Source organism: Adiantum capillus-veneris, chromosome 22, assembly GCF_014529385.1.
Source record: "Adiantum capillus-veneris isolate H3 chromosome 22, ASM1452938v2, whole genome shotgun sequence".
Classification (NCBI taxonomy): domain Eukaryota; kingdom Viridiplantae; phylum Streptophyta; class Polypodiopsida; order Polypodiales; family Pteridaceae; genus Adiantum; species Adiantum capillus-veneris.
Genome location: NC_140952.1, coordinates 21,904,921 through 21,924,199, shown reverse-complemented (window position 1 = coordinate 21,924,199; position 19,279 = coordinate 21,904,921). Strand labels below are relative to the sequence as shown.

Sequence of the window (19,279 nt, the reverse complement as noted above, 5' to 3'; positions counted from 1 at the left end):
GAGAGGGAAAGGAAGCACTCCATAGCTCTTAACCTGTGACAAATGCAAAAGGAGGCTCATCCCAGCTTAAAAATTCAGCGCCCATTTTTCTGGAAGAGGCAAGTCCCTGAAAATGTGACACTTGGTGCATTTACAAGCATTTTTCCGTTTCGGGTTCGCCGCTTAAAAATATCCCAACCGACGCGTCAGTTGACTTCGCGGCAGAGTTGTAAAATGTTCCCCTAGTCATACCGGAGGTAATGACGCGAACACATTTCACGGCCCAAAATAGCAGTTCCCTAAATTTTAGGAGATGCTTCCGTTGGGCTCCCACTGGTCTTCTGACCACCTATCCTCATTGGGACCGCATCCAAAAGTGCAATGTGTCCCAACTGTCGGATACTTTTTGTTGGTAGTCCCACCTTGACTTTACGCCTTAATTGAGTTCACCTCCTAGTATCCACCAACTTGCTAAGTGCGACGGGGGGACCTATATGATCTTGCTCTGAGCCTAGACATCCTCTTACCATACGAATTCCAGTGCCGACCACTTCCCGTCTGCGGGTGAATCTACCGTTCACATTGGCCATACAATGTCCGACCGTTTGCTACTTCAAAAAGAGGGTCTCAAAACAAATAAAATAAACCCCATTGGAAAGAAACCAACAACCAAGGTTAGCAGTTGCCACATCTCTGTGACATGGTTAATAACTGCCACGTCCTCGTGACAAACAATCCCAGGCATCTATGGTCCTCATACCCCATGACTCTAGAGTGGTCCAAAGCCCTCTCTGAACAGGCACTGGAAGCGGCCTCGTATCTCTTAGTAGACTGGGCAGTGGCATGTGTAGTACAACTCTATCTCAGGCTCCATGTGACACAAGGGGCATGTCCGGGCCTCTGCAGGCACTCCGTTGTATCTACCACTCTCTATCCGAAGCTGGTATTAAGATGTGTGTATCTAGGCAATAGCGCATCATATCCATAAGTGGGTGTCCATGTATCTAGGCCTCGTCACAAAACCATCCTCAGTGAGCTGGAGAAGATGCTCTCTATAGAAAGCCATCTTCATGCCTAGTTCCTTGCCGGTTGTATCCAAGTCCTCCTGGTATCAAGCTGAGTCAGGTCCTGGCGGATGAGCACAGAGAGAGAGAGAGAGAGAGAGAGAGAGAGAGAGAGAGAGAGAGAGAGAGAGACCAGGCTGTGGGTGGAGCACCAATGTAGCTCACTGTCACTCCCTTATTGTGTATAGATAAAAGAATGTACAGTTTGAGGTTAGTATTCGGGCGGTTGGCCATAGCGGCAGGCAGCCAACCAAAGGAGCTTTTAACAGAGACATTCCAAATATCTATTTGGCACCTGCTTCCACATCATTGGAATATCCTAACAGTACAAGTTATACTTAAACCAGTTAAACAAATTGTCAATTGTTTAACTACAAGAAAATCTATACCTGTTGTATTGTATTGTCTTATACAAGGAGCTCTAACAGCCACTCTAATAAAAGTTCAACCCTTTATACAGTCTAATTTGATAGCACCCCAATTCTGAATCTTAAAGATTTGTCATTGTTTCTCATTTCAAACTGCCCGACCCAACAACATCACAGGTCGCCAAATTACTGTGATCGTAAAACTCTGATGTCTTTATCAATGATGAGGTCTTGATGGAGTACAGCAAATAAGCAATAATGTAGATGATAATATGAATACCTACAAGATCAGCTATGTGATTATGGCTTTTGAACACCTACAAGATCAGCTAGCAGATTACGTTAACACCAACTGATTACATTGACAGTAACAGATTGGATCCAGACAATGATTTAAATACCTGGAAGATCAGCTATGTAATTATTACTCTCTGGTGATAATTTGAATATGTACAAGATCAGCTATTTGATTATTGCTTTTCTTTTCCAAGTTCGTTGACATTAACAGATTAATAAAATCAAACAAGGGAAACTCTTTTAGTAGTTCACCCCCATGACATGTGTAGGTCCAAGAATTTGGGAAAATGTGTTCCAATCCTCCATTATCCTGACTCTAGATACTTGACAAGATTATATGATTTCTCCAGCCGTTCCAGCACAAATTCCCTGCTTCAACACATGCGTACACAACCTCAGCACACAGAGACATGCAGAGAAAAGTAGGTCCTTAGACATGAACTGAGTTTTATCTTCTTGATATCTTCTTTGTCCTTCTTCATCGTTACTGCAGGTACGACAACTGGGTGAGCTACATGCCGAGTGGATTTGTAGGAGTAAAATTTGTAAATTTTGTATTCGAAGGCGCATCATGAGTATCAACACGTAGAAGGAATTCTCTGTCAAGGAGAATTGCAACATGTGTGGAACAATATCCCATAATGAGAGAGAATTTCATGCATCGCTCTGTGTGTTGTGTGTCTCTCCACAAAGAGCGAAAAAAAGGATAGAAACGAAAAGAACGACGGCAACGACATACCTCTGCTACGTCGTCCAACGCTGGCTACGGGAGAATGACGTAGCCGGGGGCAGAGAAGAGCAGATTGCAAGAGCTTAGTAACGGAAAAGCTCAGTGGCTTGCCCGGCCTCTTTTCTTTTTTTGAAAGGAATATTAAAGGGAAAATTACCAAAATAAATTTGTGAAAATTCCCAAAATACCCTTGTATCTATTTTAGTTGCATTGTTCAAGGTTTTCTAATGTTCTTTCCTTTTCGCCACTTGAGGTCCTTTTTTGAGTGCTCAGCATGTAATTTGTCGCAAATTAACTCACAAAAAAGGTAATTACGTCTAAAAATAATGAAGCACATAATCAACTCAAAATCTAGTTTTAGCATCTTGTATTGGTAGACAATCGGTCTTCTTATGAGAGACTACAAATTTTTATACCTTTGAAGAAATTTAATCTCGCAACCTAGGGTATTTGGGAAAATTTGAAGGGCATTTCGAGAATTTATGACAAAATATTGGGGGTAGTTTGGGAATTTCCACAAATTAGAGGGTTAGGTCTCTCCAATTTCAGGGGAAAAAATTTCTTTCAAAAACATATTAAGTGCATAAGTGAAGGGTGAGCTTAGGAAATGAAAAGACAGATAAAGGCCATAAGTAAAAAGAGAGATGAAGTTGAAAAGTCAAAAGACTTTTTGTGTCCATATAAAGAGGTGTTTCTCTTCTCCTTCATTTTTTCATTAGCGTTTTTTTCTCTTCTCTTTAGGGTTTTCCTTGCACTCTCTCTCTTCTGTGTGTGTGTGTGTGTGTGTGTGTGTTTGGGGGGGGGAAGGGAATGTTGTTTATGTCCTTCCAAGCTAATACTATTGCAAATCTACGTGCTTCGTCATTGCCTGTTGCTATGTGCTATAGACTAGCGCATCGTTTTTTTTTTTGTTGAGAAAATCTTTGAATTAAGAATACCTTTTATTTTTTTGAAGCTATTAGGAATAACTTTTAATTTGAGGGGTATTTTGGTAATTTTTCCAATTTTATAAGATATAGAGTTCAAAGGTAATGTCACGCAACCTATTTATGCATGGTATAGCTATGGGATGGGGATTAACAAAATGGAGATAGATGCATCCCAAGAAATGCATAAAATAAGAAAAGCAAAAGAGTCATATTGCATAAACAAATTTAGAGCGCATGTTGTAGAGGGTGTTAATGTGTTGTCACAAACATGCTTATCAACTACCTAGGATTATGCCAAGCTAAAGGATAAGCAGAGACAATGCCATCATCTCAATTAGTCTCATTATTTTGTCAAAGGAACCAAAATACCCCTCTAATTTGAGGAAATTCCCAAAATACCCTAGTATCTATTTTGGTTGGATTGTTCAATATTTTTTAATCTTTATTCCTTTTTGACAATTGAGACCCATTTTTAGTGATTAGCATGTAATTTATCACAAGTTACCTCACAAAAAAGGTGATTATGTCTAAAAATAATGAAGAAATTAATCTCCAAAGCCTACATAACCAACTCAAATTCTAGTTTTAGTATCTTGTATTGATAGACAATCGCTCTTCTTATGAAAGCTACAATTTTTTTCATCTTTGGAGAAATTTAATCTTACAACCATGGGTATTTTGGGAATTTTGAAAATCTTTAAGGGAATTTGGAATTTTATGACAAACTATTGGGAGTATTTTGGGAATTTTTAAAATTTGAGGGGTACTTTGGGAATTTCCTCAAATTAGAGGGGTGTTTTGGTAATTTTCCTTTTTGTCAAAAACCCTTGGGTGTCAATCTGATTAAAAAAACTAAGAGCTTATGTACTCCATCTACGTCAATAATCCTACAATAATTGCATTCATCTACAACATGAAACTCACCCATTTATTCATTGTTTTTCGTTCTTTGATAGGTGCATCACAAATTACATTCCCTTCTATGTGTTCTTCTCAACGGCTCATAGTACCCACCTACCTATAGTGGATCCTGCAATTAAAAAATGTAGCCTTGCGATGGAAAGAAAGGAGCCTAAATTAACGCTTCCATCCAATATGGACGTTGGACACTTAAGCAGTAAAGAGATATTGGGCCAAATATTGTCATCATGTATCACACATAGTGGCACGTTAGTGTAATATCTAGACCAGTGTCACCATGAAACGCGTTTCGAGAGGTCGGGGGAGGTGAAACGTTTCAAGGCCTGAAACGTTTCACTCACCAAGTGAAGCACGAGCCGTTTTACTAACAACAAGTTACCATAGTTTTAGTTTCAAAGTCGCTAAACTTACGTTTCAGCCTCACGTTTCACTGTGCTCTAATTTTGGACTAAAACATTTCATAGTGAAACGCCACGTTTCAAGGTGAAACGTTTCGGCCATGAAACGTTTCGCGGTTACGTTGATCTAGACAACACACACACACACACACACACACACACACACACACACACGCACACACACACACACACACGCACACACACATAAACCATATCTAGACAACACATGTATCACACATAGTGGCACGTTAGTGTAATATCTAGACAACACACACACACACACACATAAACCATAATGTCAACATGTATCACACATAGTGGCATGTTAGTGTAATATCTAGACAACACACACACACACACACACATAAACCATACCATTAAAAAGGCAATGGTATTTACCTTGATAATATCTTGTTATGTAGATGTCTCCTCTCGTTTAGGAGAAGAGATCCTTAGATTGCAAAATATTTAACATAAATTTGATCTTCTTCTCTGCATCCTCTCTTGCAAATAAAGGCAACAAAAACCAACACATGAGTGAACTATTTTTGGTTCATATTTAATTGTAGGTATAACTTTAACTATTTTGCCTATGGTTGAGCAAGCTTGTTGGGATGTAAGAGATGTGCATGCTCATGCATTGATAGCATTGTTTGTGAAGCGCACCATTACTCTTCACATTTGTTTAGCAAAATCTGCAAAAGAGGCTTGGGATATTCTTGCTGGTCTTTATGCAAGTCGCACAATGAGGCAAAAATTGCATTGCTGCGTAAAGAGTTGGAGACAAAAATTATGCATGAGGAAGTAAAAAAGGACACTTTCCATGCTAGTGTCAAGGATATAAACGAGCAACTTATTTTTGCATGCAAAGTCATCTCTGATAGTTTCCTTGTGCAAACTGTTCTTGATGCTTTGCCAGATTCGTACGAGACTTTTGTGCAGCCTATGGGGGTTTTTGAAAATGTTACAGATCAACCTATTACTGATGTAGATGTACATGATGTACTTGTTGAGGAAAGGGCTGAGAGTGAGCAGGCTAGACATATGCTCGATGGTTGGTGCATACTTTGTGTGACAGTAAATTGGATACACCTTTGTCTAGTCGTACTCGTCCAAGTTCTTGCCATGCATCTTATGCATCAGATTGTTATGCTTTGGTTGTGTCTAGCTTTTGTGATGTTGAGAAACCTCTGTCTTTTGATGAAGCACAGAATTTAAAAATTAGATCACTACCATGCAATTTGAATATGATTCACTTATAGAAAATGACACAAAGATTGATCGCTATAAGGCTCGACTTGTTGCAAAGGGTTATGCATAGCAAAAGGGCATAGATTATGAAGAGACTTTTGCTCCCACTTGTCATATGACTACTGTGCATTTTCTATATGCATTGGCAACTCATTTTGGTTGGGATGTACATCAGTCAGACATTGTTATTGCTTTCTCGAATGGTAATATTTTTTAGGAAGTTTATGTTACGCAGCCTAGCGATTTTGTGAAGAAAGGACAAGAGGATAAAGTGTGCAGATGTAAGAAAGCTTTGTATGGGTTGAAGCAATCTCCTTATGCTTGGTATGAGAAGGCTGACAGTCATTTGGTCAAACGAGGCTTTCGTAATAGTCCAACAGGAAACACATTGTATGTAAGGCGTGAGGGTGATATACTTCTCATTGTGGTTCTCTATGCAGATGATTTGCTAATCATTGGACCAAATGAAAGACATATAGTTGAATTTAAGGTCGATTTAAATTCTACTTTCAAGATGAAAGATTTGGGGCTGTTGCATCATGACTTGGGTATACAGTTTAAGCAGTGTGATGGTGGTATTGCCTTGTGTCAAAAAAGTTACATAGAGACATTGCTATGTAAGTTTGGACTTGAGGATTGCAAACCTATTGCCACTCCCATGGAAACAAGTATGAAATTGAGTCTTCTTGATCTCGGTGATCATGCCGATGTCACTCTTTACCAAACTATTGTTGGATGCTTTATTTATATATGCAACACAAGGCCGGATATTCAGTTTGGAGTTTCATAGGTCAATAGATTTTATGCATAGTCAAGGTCTAAGCATTGGCTGGTTGTCAATAGTATTTTTGCTACTTGAGTGGAACTTTACATCTTGGCTTGTTTTATCCCAAGGGGGGGATCATTTTCGGACTCAGATTGGATTGGTTGTTTTAACATGCGAGTGTCCACAAGTGGTTTTTATTTCATGCCCGACAATTCATGTATCTCATGATTGAGAAAAAAGCAACCTATTGCGGCACTTTTAGTTGTGAGAGTGAGTACATGGTAGTCTTCACAGCTACGGCTGAGTCTGTATGGATCAGATGCCTTATGGTTGATTTGGGTGTTAAAGAGGACACTACCAACACTATCTACACTGACAGTCAGAGCGCATTGGCAATTGCGAGGAACCCAATTTTTTATGCTTGCACAAAGCACATTGAGGTGCATTACCACTATGTTAGGGAGAGGCTCTCAGCAAATCAGATTGGCTTATGTGCCAACATAGGACAACCTTGCAAAATTTTTACAAAGGCATTGTCTCGTGAGGATTGAGAAGCTTTCTGCAAAGCTTTGGGCTTATTCCCCTTTGTGGATTGATTATGTCCTCAAGGCATGGCACTTCCCTATACTATATGTGCCAGCTCTTGTTCAACGCATCACTCCCAAGGAGGATTTGTTACCATATACATGTGGTAGTGATGTGTGTGAACGACTTAGGACCGCCGGGCATCTTTTACCTCACTAGGATGTTTTTTCCCATGTGCATTGTATTTACGCCCATCACTCTAGGGCTATCTTATCTTTCCATTGCTCTCTGTTGTGTGCCTTGAGTTTTGTTTGTCTTCTCCAAGTTGTGTGAGTTTCCTTGCAACCCTAATTCCAACACACCCACAAATTGCACTTAGGCAAGAAGTGTATACCAAACTATTAAACAATCACAATATCCTTTAAAGAAAATAAGCAGAAAACAAATGAGTGATGGGGGCGTTGTGCACGTGCATGGAAGCATGCAAGAGAGGGAAGGAGAAGGGAAAAGGGGATGAAGCACAACACAGTCTGTTTTGGGTTAGTGGAGAGGAAAGTGAGAGAGTGGTCAACTCTCTCACTTTCTCTCCCTATGTTCATTAGGTAGAAAGTGAGTAAAGGGTGGTTTCCCATGGCCACCTAGCCTACACCCCAACAACCTCCCACTTGAAGGTCATGGTGGCCAATAGTGGCATCAATATAGTTAGTCTATACAAAGTCAATGAAGCATCGCCTAGGCTTCATCCTACACCCGTAAGTTCTATGCAATGTGTAAATCGCTCCGACGTTAGGCTCTTTGTGAGAACATCTGCGGGGTTGTCGTCAATGTGAACCTTGACAAGCTCGATGTGCTTGCTAGCCAATGCATCTCGTATGACATGATATCTGACCTCTATGTGTTTCGACTTTGAGTGAAGCACCGGATTCTTTACCAAAGCAATGACACTTTGACTATCACAATGCAGTACTGGAACCTCGTGAATGCCCAAATCTCCCACTAGACGAGCCAACCATATGGCTTCCTTGCTTGCGTCAGACGCAACAACATATTCTGCATCAGTGGTAGATGAAGACGTGCAATATTGGAGACACAATCTCCAAGAGATAGCTGCTCCAACAAACATAAATAGATAGCCAGATGTGGATCTTCTATGATCCACGCAACCCACATAATCCGCATCCGTGTAACCTACAATAGATGCATCACTGTTTCCAAAGAGTAAATACTTGCTAGTTGTACCTTTCAAATACCTGAGGATTTTCTTCACTGCTTCCCAATGCTTCTTGCCAGTGTTAACCATGTACCTACTAACCACTCCCATTGCATGTGCAACTTCTGGTCTTGTGGCTACCATAGCGTACATCAAATTGCCAACTACTGAAGAATACGGCACTTTCGCCATTTCCTCTTTCTCAGCCACTGTCTTGGGAGAATCTTCCTTGCTAAGTTTGGAGTATGCTTGCATTGGGGTACTCATTGACTTCCCCCCCTGCATAGTAAAGCGTTGCAAGGCTTTGTGGATGTAGTTTTCTTGGAATATATTCAAGAATTCCACGTTGCTTGTCTCTCTTGATTTGCATAGCAAGAAAGTGATTGGCATTTCCTAAGTCTTTCATGGAAAACTGAGTGCTTAGCATCTTTTTCAACTGATTGATCTCATCAATTGATTTGATTGCAATAAGCATATCATCTACATACAAGATCAAGATGATTAAAGAACCATCATTCAATCTTTTTGTGTATTAGCAGTGATCCTCTTGACTTATTATGTAACCCTGAGACTGCATGAATTTGTCAAATTTTTGATACCACTGCCTTGAACCTTGCTTGAGGCCATAGAGTGCCTTTTTAAGTCTACAACCCAATTCTGCCCTTGTTGGCTTTTGGATTTCACATACGAAGCCCTCTAGTTGTTTCATGTAGACATCTTTATCTAGATCCCCGTGAAGAAAAGTTGTGTTCAGGTCCATTTGGACAAGTTGCATGTCCTGGATAGCAACCAAGCCAAGCACAATGCGAAGTGTAGTCATCTTGGCTAATGAAGAGAAAATCTCATCAAAATCCACACCTTTTTGTTTCTTGAAACCCTTGGCAACTAGACGAGCCTTGTACCTAGGCTTGGGATCTTCCACTGTATACTTCTTCTTGTGTACCCACTTGCAAGGTAAAGCATTTTTGCCTTTGGTAATTCAACCAAATCTCATGTCTCATTACCCACAATCGAATTGTATTCTGATTGCATAGCCTGCTCCCACTTAATGCTATCGTCCATTTGTATAGCTTCTTTGTAGCAGGTTGGCTCTCCACTGTCAGTGCCCAAAATGTGGTGTATACGCGGCTCAAATCGCTTGGGTGGACGTGATATTCTTACAGAGCGTCTCAATGCCTGACTGCTGGACACGGCTCTCTCTGGAGAAATAGTAATATGTTGCACTTGAGGATTAGGTGCAACACTAATAAACTGAGTTGGTTCGAAGGCCACATCCTCAAGACGAACGCGTCTGTATTCAACTTCCTTAATGGGCTTCTTGTGCATTTTTGATTCATTGAAAATCACATGTGAGCTACGAATGACTTTGTTGGATTCTGGGTGCCAAAGACGATAGCCCATCTCTCCATTTGTACCATAGCCGATAAAAATGCATGTGTGTGATCTGGGATCTAACTTGCGACGCAGTTCTTTGGGCACATGTGCATATGCCTCACATCCAAATACACGTAAGTGCTCATAGCTTGGTGTTTTCTTAATTCCTCTGGAATTTTGAAATTCAAAGGAGAACTAGATGACCTGTTGATGATGTGCACTGCTATCAGAACAGATTCTCCCCCAAAACTCTGGAGTAAGCTTTGCCATAGACATCATAGCGATAACTCGCTCTTGAATCGTGCGATTCATTCTTTCAGCTACCCCATTTTGTGCAGGTGTGTATGAAGCAGTAAACTGCTGCCTAATGCCTCTTCTATTGCAAAAATCCTTGAACTCCGTGGAGACGTATTCTCCACCATTGTGTGTGCAAAAAGCTTTGAGCTTTTTTCCTAATTGGTTCTCAACCATGGCGAGGAATTTCTAGAACGTTGAAAAGACCTCTTCCTTATGCTTAAGGAGATACACCCACATCTTTCTAGTAGAATCATCTATGAACACGAGTAAGTAGTTTGCCCCCCTAGAGTTTTATGTGGCATTGGACCACACAAATCACTGTGCACCAAGATTAAGGGTTCGCCTAGTTTCTTGTTCAATGGCAAAGATGTCAACCTAGTCTGTTTGCCGTATAGACAATGCTCACACAATGGAAATTCCGTGTAATCTAACACAGGTAAGTAGCCAAAACGCTGAAGTGTTTTCATTCCCTTTTGGCTAATATGCCCTAGCCGGCTATGCCACAACTCAGTAGACGACATCTCGGCAACATAGATAGAGTGTTCGTTTGACACTCAAAACAAACATAGAGTACAGGGATCTGTTTTTACGACCTTTCGTCATGATAAGGTTGTTCTTGCTGATCATCCAAGAACGATTACCAAAAACTGTAGTGTAGCCAAGATCATCCAATTGCCCTATAGAAAGCAAGCTCTTTGTAAGCTTGGGGACATGTCTGACAATCTGCAACACAAAAGTAGTGCCATTATGCATCTGAAGTTTCACATCACTGATGCAAATAATGTCAAGCTCGTAGGAATCACAAAGCTTGACTATGCCATGCATGGATGCATAAGAGGAAAACCACTCTCTATGCAGTGTGACGTGAAAACTTGCACCATAATTAAGAATCCAATTCTGTGCATAACCTTCATCCTGTGAAACCAAAGCATTTGGAGTAAGATCTGAAGTAAAAATGAGAACATCTTAGGAATCTGTTGTCACCTCTACATGAATCTCTGTTGGCATAATGATCATCATTGGAGGAGAAGCATCCTCTACTATAGTGGTAGGTATGGAAAACTCAACCACATTGAGCTCCTCAATCTTTATCGTACTTTTGCCTTTGTCAGAATTATCTTTTTGCATGTTTTTTTAATCTCTTAGAAACTGCGACAATCCTTTTTGTAATGGCCCTTCTTGTGGCAATAGTAACACTCGACATTTTTGACACTGCGGTCTCTACTTGTGTCTGCTTGGACTACAATGATTTTGCTCTCTACTTTTTACTTTTGTATTTGTTCTTGTCACGGCCTCTTGCCTTTGTTGAACTGCCAGCCAGGTATGCATCTCCATGACTAGCACAGTCGAGAGATTTACATTGAATCTCTTCGGTGAGCAACGCATCTGTGATAGCATTGAACATTAACTTGCCATTCGGAGACGAATTGCTAATGGTTGTGCAAAAGATATCCCATGAACTGGGTAGAGAGCATAGCAAGAATATAGACTTGAGTTTGTCGTCAAACTCCTTAAAGCCTTAAGATGTCAGCTGACTGAGCAAGGAGCTGAACTCATTTAAGTGACTAGAAACTGTGCTACCTTCTTTCATGTTGAGCTACATAAGCTTTTTCATGAGAAAAGCTTTGTTGGAAGTACTTTTGCTCTCCCATGATGAACATAAGCTATCCCAAAGTCCGTTGGTCGTTGTCTTCCCTATGATAGTGAAGAACATTGACTCGGTTAGATGTAGATGTATCGTAGCTATGGCTCTCGCATCCAAAAGCTCCCACTGAGCTTGTGTATAGTCATCATCCTTTGCACACTCTTTCAACGATTTTGATAGGCCTTTGTTTGTTAAAACATCTTTCATGCGCTCATTCCACATGGTGAAGTTGCTGCCATCGAACTTGCGAATGAAATACTCCTCCTTTTTTGAAGAAGAAGCCATCGCTGACAAGAGGGTTTGAGAGGTGCCAAACTATGGCAAGAAGCTACAGAAATTTGGGCAGAGTAACCTTTGTATCGGGAGTAAAATCTCAACTGAAATAGACTCAAAAGTGCCAACAATGAAAGTCACGACTCGCGGGAAGGAAATCCGGTAGAGTCTCCTTTATATGAGGAGTCATAACTCAACTCAAAATACACATAAATGTGCCAACTGCACTAATTGGGCATTTACTGCACAAAACCACTACGGTATGACTGCCAACTCGACGTCAAAAGCACAAAAAACCATCCAGATACATATTTTATGGCGAGGGTACCGTAAAGGGGAACTCCAGCTACCTGTATCACCGAAGGTGTCTCAACATTCGAGCACACCCTAGCTCAAAGAAAACCTCACGCTATCGACCCTCCAAAGGCTAATGTAGACACAAATGGAATAGCCACAGTCTTAGAAAAGGCTCTTCCGGTCCGAGTCTCAGAAACGGCAGGGAAAAATCGCCAAAATAGCAAAAAATGGCTCCACAGATAATAAAGTGGGCATTGTCCGCAACTCAACGTACATGAGTAAAACCGCGCTTAAACATGCGCCAAGGACTGCTGCATGCAGTAAAAGTGATCCCTGCGGGGATATCTGCTCTTGAAAGAGCTAAGTAGCACTAGGTGAGCTCACACAAAAAATGCATCTGTCAATGTATCCGTCCTTAGAGAATCTGCTATTGAAATGACTACCAAATCGCCTGTGAAAGCGCTGTGTCTGGTAATTTGGAGAATCTGTGTGTGAATAGGTGAAAAAAAAACCTCTATAACCTGTAACCTGCTTGTCAGTGTCGCTATGTGCCGATTTTTGCCGGCAGGCAAAAATGCGCTAGTCGAATAGCCGCCAAAGGTGTCATAGCCAAAAATCATGCCGTACAACATGATCAATGAGCTCGGTGTCGATGTCGGGTGTCACTCCTCTATGGTAGAGGCACCTCACCCGTGCATATGGCAAGTACAACTGTCGATCGTGGAGAAAAATTGTCCGCCACAATGTATAAGGATGTCGACCCGGTGCGCCAGAAATGGTATCGTAAAATGATGTGCCGATGCGAAGCAGCAAATCGCTGATGTCAGTGTCGTCTCCCGCCGTTGGACGCGATTGGCTAGCCGAATAGCCATAGATGATACTCAAAGATTGAACTCGGGCCGTTGTCGGATAACGTGGGCTTACTCGCTCGCACCTATACACGTTGGTGTGTGCACGTGAGCGCAAGCCAAAGAATGAACGGTTTTTGATTTTTCTTTTGCTCGATCGCTCTCTGTCTCTCTCTCACTCTTTCTCATGCATGTGTGTGTGAGTGGTCAAGGAGTCGGGGGTCAGAGGATCAAAGGGGGGGTTTGTCGAAGGCTCTGTGGGAGTGAGCCCTTGCCCACAAAAGGTTAAGTTAAAGGTTCATTAAAAAAAAAAGTTTTTTTCTGCACTGTCAAATTCTGGCAGCGCTGACTAGCCAGAGGGGGGAGCGTGTGTGCCGATTGCGTGTGTGCTTTGCAACTTGCAAGCCTTGCTCTTGTCTGCTCACAAGCCCAGTTACTGCAATCAATCTCCTTGCCTGCATAGTAGTGCATACTAAGGGTGCTTACAGACTAGCTGCCCAAACTTGGGCGGCAGGTACGTGAGTTGAGTTGGACGCCAGATGCCAAAAGATTATTCGCTCCGTGAGATGTGCGCTGGACAACTCTGTGGACTGCCAAGCTCCCCCGCCCATCCACGAGCAGGGGTTGAACCTCAGGTCCCACCGAAAAAGACAAAGTGCGTAACCAATAGAACAAGGCTGCTTTACATGGGACAAGGGTCACTTTTATTAATATATGACAACTTGGGCATATTAGTGTGTAAAGCCTCCCCGCTCGTCCCTGAGTTGATGGGCAGAGGCTTCGGCACAGTCTGTAACCGCCCTAACAAGTGCCGGCCTCTTGCTCGCTTTTCCCAGCTGCCGAGACCCGCCACTGCTTAATTCGGATCTCGATTTGCTCTTCTTGCTCTCAGCGCTGCCTTGAAAACCTATGTGCAAACACCCAATTGGCTTATCGACCTGCTTGCCAACATTCGATGTTGCTTTGCTGCTTATTGCTCGGTAGAACTCCTGCTTACAATTGCTTGGAGCTCACGGGCCTACTCTTTCTCTCACTCCCTTGCTTGGCCTGCACTCGGTTCAGTGCCGCTCGAGAGTTGCACTGCTATGTCTACCTTCTCAATTGTAGTGCCTATTCCCCGCTAGGCCTCGGATGTGATGCTGAATTGGAGCCTGCCAGATCATCTGCAGCGGACAGTTGATTGGTAGCTCGAGCCTCAGATTCCATGGGCGTAATGACCTTGCTTTGCTCAACAAACTCAGCGAAAACCCGACTCTCCTTTGCAGCCCAATTCTCCTCTCTTGTGTGTGTGCTTGCCTTCAAGCTTTGTCTTGCTTCCAAGCATGCCTTTGCTCATAATTTGCTGCCCCCAACTGACTAAGTTCTATTTGCTTTGCAAGCCCTCCTTGGTCCTCGGTTATGCCTGCATACTGCCTGCTCTATTTTCCCCCACTCAACTCAATTTGCCATGGCTTGTTGCCTTTTTTCTCAACTTCTCTGCAGAGACTCCCAAAAGTTGTTTGAGATTCTCCAAGCGCGAAAGGGGATGCGAACACCGGGGATTGGACCGCCGAGATTCGAGATCCTCTATCTCCTTTGATGGAGCCCTGATCCGTGTTGGATCTACTCAAACTTGAGCTCCGAGCTCCGCCATAGCCGGCAAGCTCCGTTGTTTCCGAGTCGGTTGGGTTGCACGTGTGGTTCATCACCGCAGCTCTAATACTAATTGATGGGGGCATTGTGCGTGTGTATGAAAGCATGCAAGAGAGGGAAGAGAAGTGGGAAGGGGATGAAGCACATCAAAGTAAGTCTTGGGTTAGTGGACAGGAAAGTGAGAGAGTGGTCAACTCTCTCACTTTCTCTCCCTATATTCATTAGGTAAAAAGAGAGTAAAGGGTGGTTTCCCACGGCCACCTGGTCTACACCCCAACAACGAGGAGAAAAGGAAAGGGGCATTTAGGTTCTAGTGGAGTCATGAGTAATTTTGGCCAAAGACCACTATTTTGGTCAAAGTGGTTGTGACTATTTCGTCCATATTTATTGAAATTCTTGTAATTTTGTGTCCTTAATTCCTACTTTGGAGTTTAGGAGAGAATCAAGAAGGTTAGGGAATTTTCTCTATTTTTGTGATGATTACAGAGTCCTAAACTAGGTGCAAGGACTATTTTTAATTGCTGTTGGCCAATCAAATGCAAACCCTAGTTTTATAAGCCCATTATGTTAATGACTCGTTTTGAGTCATTTTGAGGGCACCAAAGTTAGAGAGCTTTTCATATTGTAAGCGTGAGAGCTTTGTGAACACCAAGGAGCTCCACAACTTTCATATCCTCTCAAGTGCTTCTGCCTTGTTGGAAGATTCCAACAACAGATACCTGCTCCAAAAAAGGGGATGCTCGAGAGATCTTTCGAGCCCTCGTACAGAAAGTGATTGTAATTTTCCCGCCAGAAAACCATTAGATATTTCTTCACTTTTTATTTATGCGGAATTTTGGTCTATGAGCTTCCAAGTTGTATCATAAGTTAGACAATTTTCCTGAATAGATTACTAATTTTTGAAGTATTTTTAACCCTTGTACATGAGACCTTTAGCCAAGGTATAAAAGGCATTTTTGTAAGGTTTTGAACACTCAACTTTATTATAAAAAATGAGTAGATAAGGTTTTCTAGATTTTCCTCAGTTAAAGAGCTCATAGATTGTTTCCAGGGAGTGTATTGTGTTCAAACAAGAGATTGACAACCTCTTGGCGTGCCTCCATGCCCTAGTCGAATCACTTGGTCCCTAAGATTGACATTTTAGTCTTGAGACCGTTTCTTTGTGAGATGTGAAAAATTCTATAAAAGGCCCCCCTCAGACATTGGTGTTGTTGCTGGGGAACGAGAACCTAGACTAGTGTGAACACATACAAAAACCGACATAGTTACCTTATATAGATTAGTTATATAGAGTAGGAGAGAAGTGGAGATCGAGGCATCCTTGGTCTTTGTGTTTTTAGTGATGAGTTTCTTGCCATAAGAGTAGTCGAAAGACAGAGTAAAGTGTTGAGAATAGGTTTAGAGCTTGGTTCATAGCTTTGTGGTTGTTAAAGCAATAAAGTTTGACTAGGTTGAAAAAACGAAAGAAAAAAGCAAATTTCAGAGTTTTAGATAGACTAGTTATATAGAGTAGGATAGAAGTGGAGATGGAGGCATCCTTGGTCTTTGTGTTTTTAGTGTTGAGTTTCTCGTCATAAGAGTAATCAAAAGATAAAGTAAAGTATTGAGAATAGGGTTAAAGCTTGGTGCGTAGCTTTGTGGTTGTTATAGTAATGAAGTTTGCACTAGGTTGAAAAAACACAAATTTTAGAGTTTTTGTAGTAAGTTGTTGTTTTGGGAGTTGTTTCCTCTTATTTTAGGAGTAAGGTAAGTAGATGCATCTTTGGATGAGGTTTTATCCACATTTTGGCCGAGACTTATGTTTGCATGTGCTTCGTGTGAAAATCAGCAAAAATGAGCGAGAAAAGAAGAAAATTCACCCAAGGATTTAATTTTTTGTTGAAATTTTGATTTCTCGTGACACATTGGATCTAAAGTGATAGCAATAGCTTGTGGAAAAGTGAAACCTAGAAAAACTATTATTTTGCTGTTGACAAGAAAAAATTGCATTTTCTTCCTGGCCTAAATTCTGTGGTAGATTTTTCAATGAAATTTTGCATAGAGCATTCATTGACCAATTCAAGCACACTTGTAAAGTCAAAAGTTGAAATATCACTCACAATTCAACCTTAGAAAAAAATCACTCCACAATTCAACCTTAGAAAAAAGTCAAAAGTTGTAAAGTCAAAAGTTGAAATATCACTCCACAATTCAACCTTAGAAAAAAATCGTGTTCTTTTCCCAACACCCAACTGCAGAGGCAAAGCTTGACAACACCTAGGACAAAAGTTCTTCTTAACACAAGAAAGCAAGCCATCAAATCAAAAGTAAGTTTGGACTCATAGAGTGAGTGTGAGGTCAAATCTCAGTTTCCGACTCAAAAATTTGCTAATTTGGAGTTAGACTCAACCTAGTTATCCAAATATTGTGAAATTTGGTGAGTGTACTCTTGAAAGAAGGAAAAACACTTGGGAATTGGGAAAAGTTGTAAAAAAGTGCCAAAAGTAGTAGGTGAGGGAAAAAGCGTGTGAGGAAAAAATCATGTTTTTTTTTTAGCTACTTGCTAGAAAAAGAATTTTTGGCCAAGATTTAGTTCAATGAGAGGCCTTGTTGCAAGAATCACCCCTATCAACCCAAAATTGAAAAAAAATTCCAAAAGTAAGACTAGACGAAAAAAATCGTATTTTTTTCTAGCTATCTACTGGAGAGAGATTTTTGGACAAGTTTTAAATCGGAGGGGGACCTTGATGCAAGGATCACACTCATTAATAAAAAATGAAATTGAGAATTTGCACATAAGTCTAGACCAAATCCAAGTCAGAAGTGCCAGAAAATGCTGAAATTGACCTAAAACAGCCAAAGAGGTTAAAACTAGACCTAAATTGGTAGGTAAGATCTATAGAGCGGGGAGAACCTAAAATTCATCTTGATATCTCTATGGAGACCTCAAAAAAGAATCACGTTTTTTTTTAAAAAGCCTGTTGAAAATAGTTAGAAACATGTGAGGTCTGGTGTGCTCATAAGCCTTGGTGTGAGAAACTCACTCGTTTTTTAAAATCAAATTTGGACACTCAAATCACAGGTTAGGCTCAAAACATCTGAAAACGACTTTGAAATTGCCAAAACAGGGTTTAGGGATCCTTCTGAAACTCCAACTATTTAGCTCTACGAGCTCAGTCTGCTCAGATTTCTGATTCGGGCTCATTTCGGCCATCATTTCCACTACAGGCAGGTCTGCACACACAATTTTGTCATTTAGTGCAGACTTTTTGTCAGTGCTGTTTTCTGCACAATAGGTCCTATCTAGTCTATTGTGGGTTGTACTATATGCATGTGCTAGTCTCACTCAGTTTCTCCTCGTTTCGAGCAGTTTTCACATCAGGTGTATACATTTTCCATGGCTGACAACAACACATATGTGTTCAAGATGTTTGCTGCTGAGGGCAGGTTGGATGGGGACAATTACCCTATGTGGGCTTACATGATGCAACATGTTCTTGTGTCAAAGGGCGTCTAGAATATTGTGCAGGGCATTGATGTACGTCCTGGTTCTGAGGATGTAGGCGATGCTGAGGATGTTGCAGGTCTTGCTGCTGTTAGAGTTATTTTGTCTACGGCAGAACAAGCTCGTTGGGATGTAAAGGATGTGCAGGCTCATGCATTGATTGCGTTGTCTGTGAACACCATTACTCCTCACATTCGATCAACGAAATATACAAAACAGGCTTGGGATATTCTAGCAGGTCTTTATGCAAGCCGCAATGAGGCTAAAATTGCTTGCTGCGTAAAGAGCTGTAATAAAAAATTATGCATGAGGAAGATGATATGGACACTTTCCTTGATGGTGTCAAGGATATCAAAACAATGAGCAACTTATTTCTACAGGTGAAGTCATTTCAGACAGTTCCCTTGTGCAGATTGTTCTTGATGCCTTACCAGATTCTTACCAGACTTTTGCTAGTACTTGGAGACTTATGACCCAAGGAAATCCTGAAGTTGTCAAGTTTGATGCATTATGTATATTGTTGTTGCAAGAGTCACTTTCCAGAAAAAACAGGACTAGGCAGAGTGCAATTGAACATGCTTTTATTGCTTCTCAAAGAAAGGGTGGTAACAGCAATGTGGCCACTTGTTATGGTTCTGCTGTGAGTGGAAAAAATTCTACTCCTAATGCTTTTGCTGGCAGCAAATTGTATGGAAAATTCTGGTGATAAGGGCAAAAAGAAGATGTGTTGCCATTATTGTAAAGCGAATGATCACTTGATCAAGCAGTGTCCTAAGTTGAAGGCCAAAGAGGCTAAGAAGAAAGAGGGTGGTTCAACTGCAAATTCTGGTTCCACTACAAATGCAGCCATTGTTGTGTCTTCTGTGATAATAGACTGTGATGTTGATGTTGATGCAGAATGGGCTTTTAGTGCAGAGTGCACTTACAATCCTGCAGTCCATAATGCATGCATGTTAGTTGCTGCAGATTCACATGTGTGGTATTTCGATAG

At 41.2% G+C, this 19,279-nt stretch overlaps 1 protein-coding gene across 4 annotated transcripts in view; it reads right to left on the bottom strand.

Moving 5' to 3' along the window:
- The window catches only part of LOC147429018 (uncharacterized), a 60,041-nt gene extending 57,472 nt beyond the window's left edge, over positions 1 to 2,569 (bottom strand). For 2 of the 4 annotated variants that reach the window (XM_086494885.1, XM_086494883.1), the window contains exon 1: positions 1,961 to 2,293. Coding sequence is in view for 2 of the 4 variants with exons in the window: in XM_086494883.1 (XP_086351009.1) it covers positions 1,961 to 1,971 (11 nt within the window). In the remaining 2 variants the exon portion in view is untranslated. Of the gene's footprint in view, positions 1 to 1,960; positions 2,308 to 2,447 lie in introns of those variants that run through there. The other 2 variants (XM_086494882.1, XM_086494884.1) reach the window with 2 other exon arrangements.
- Between the last annotated feature and the right edge of the window lie 16,710 nt (positions 2,570 to 19,279).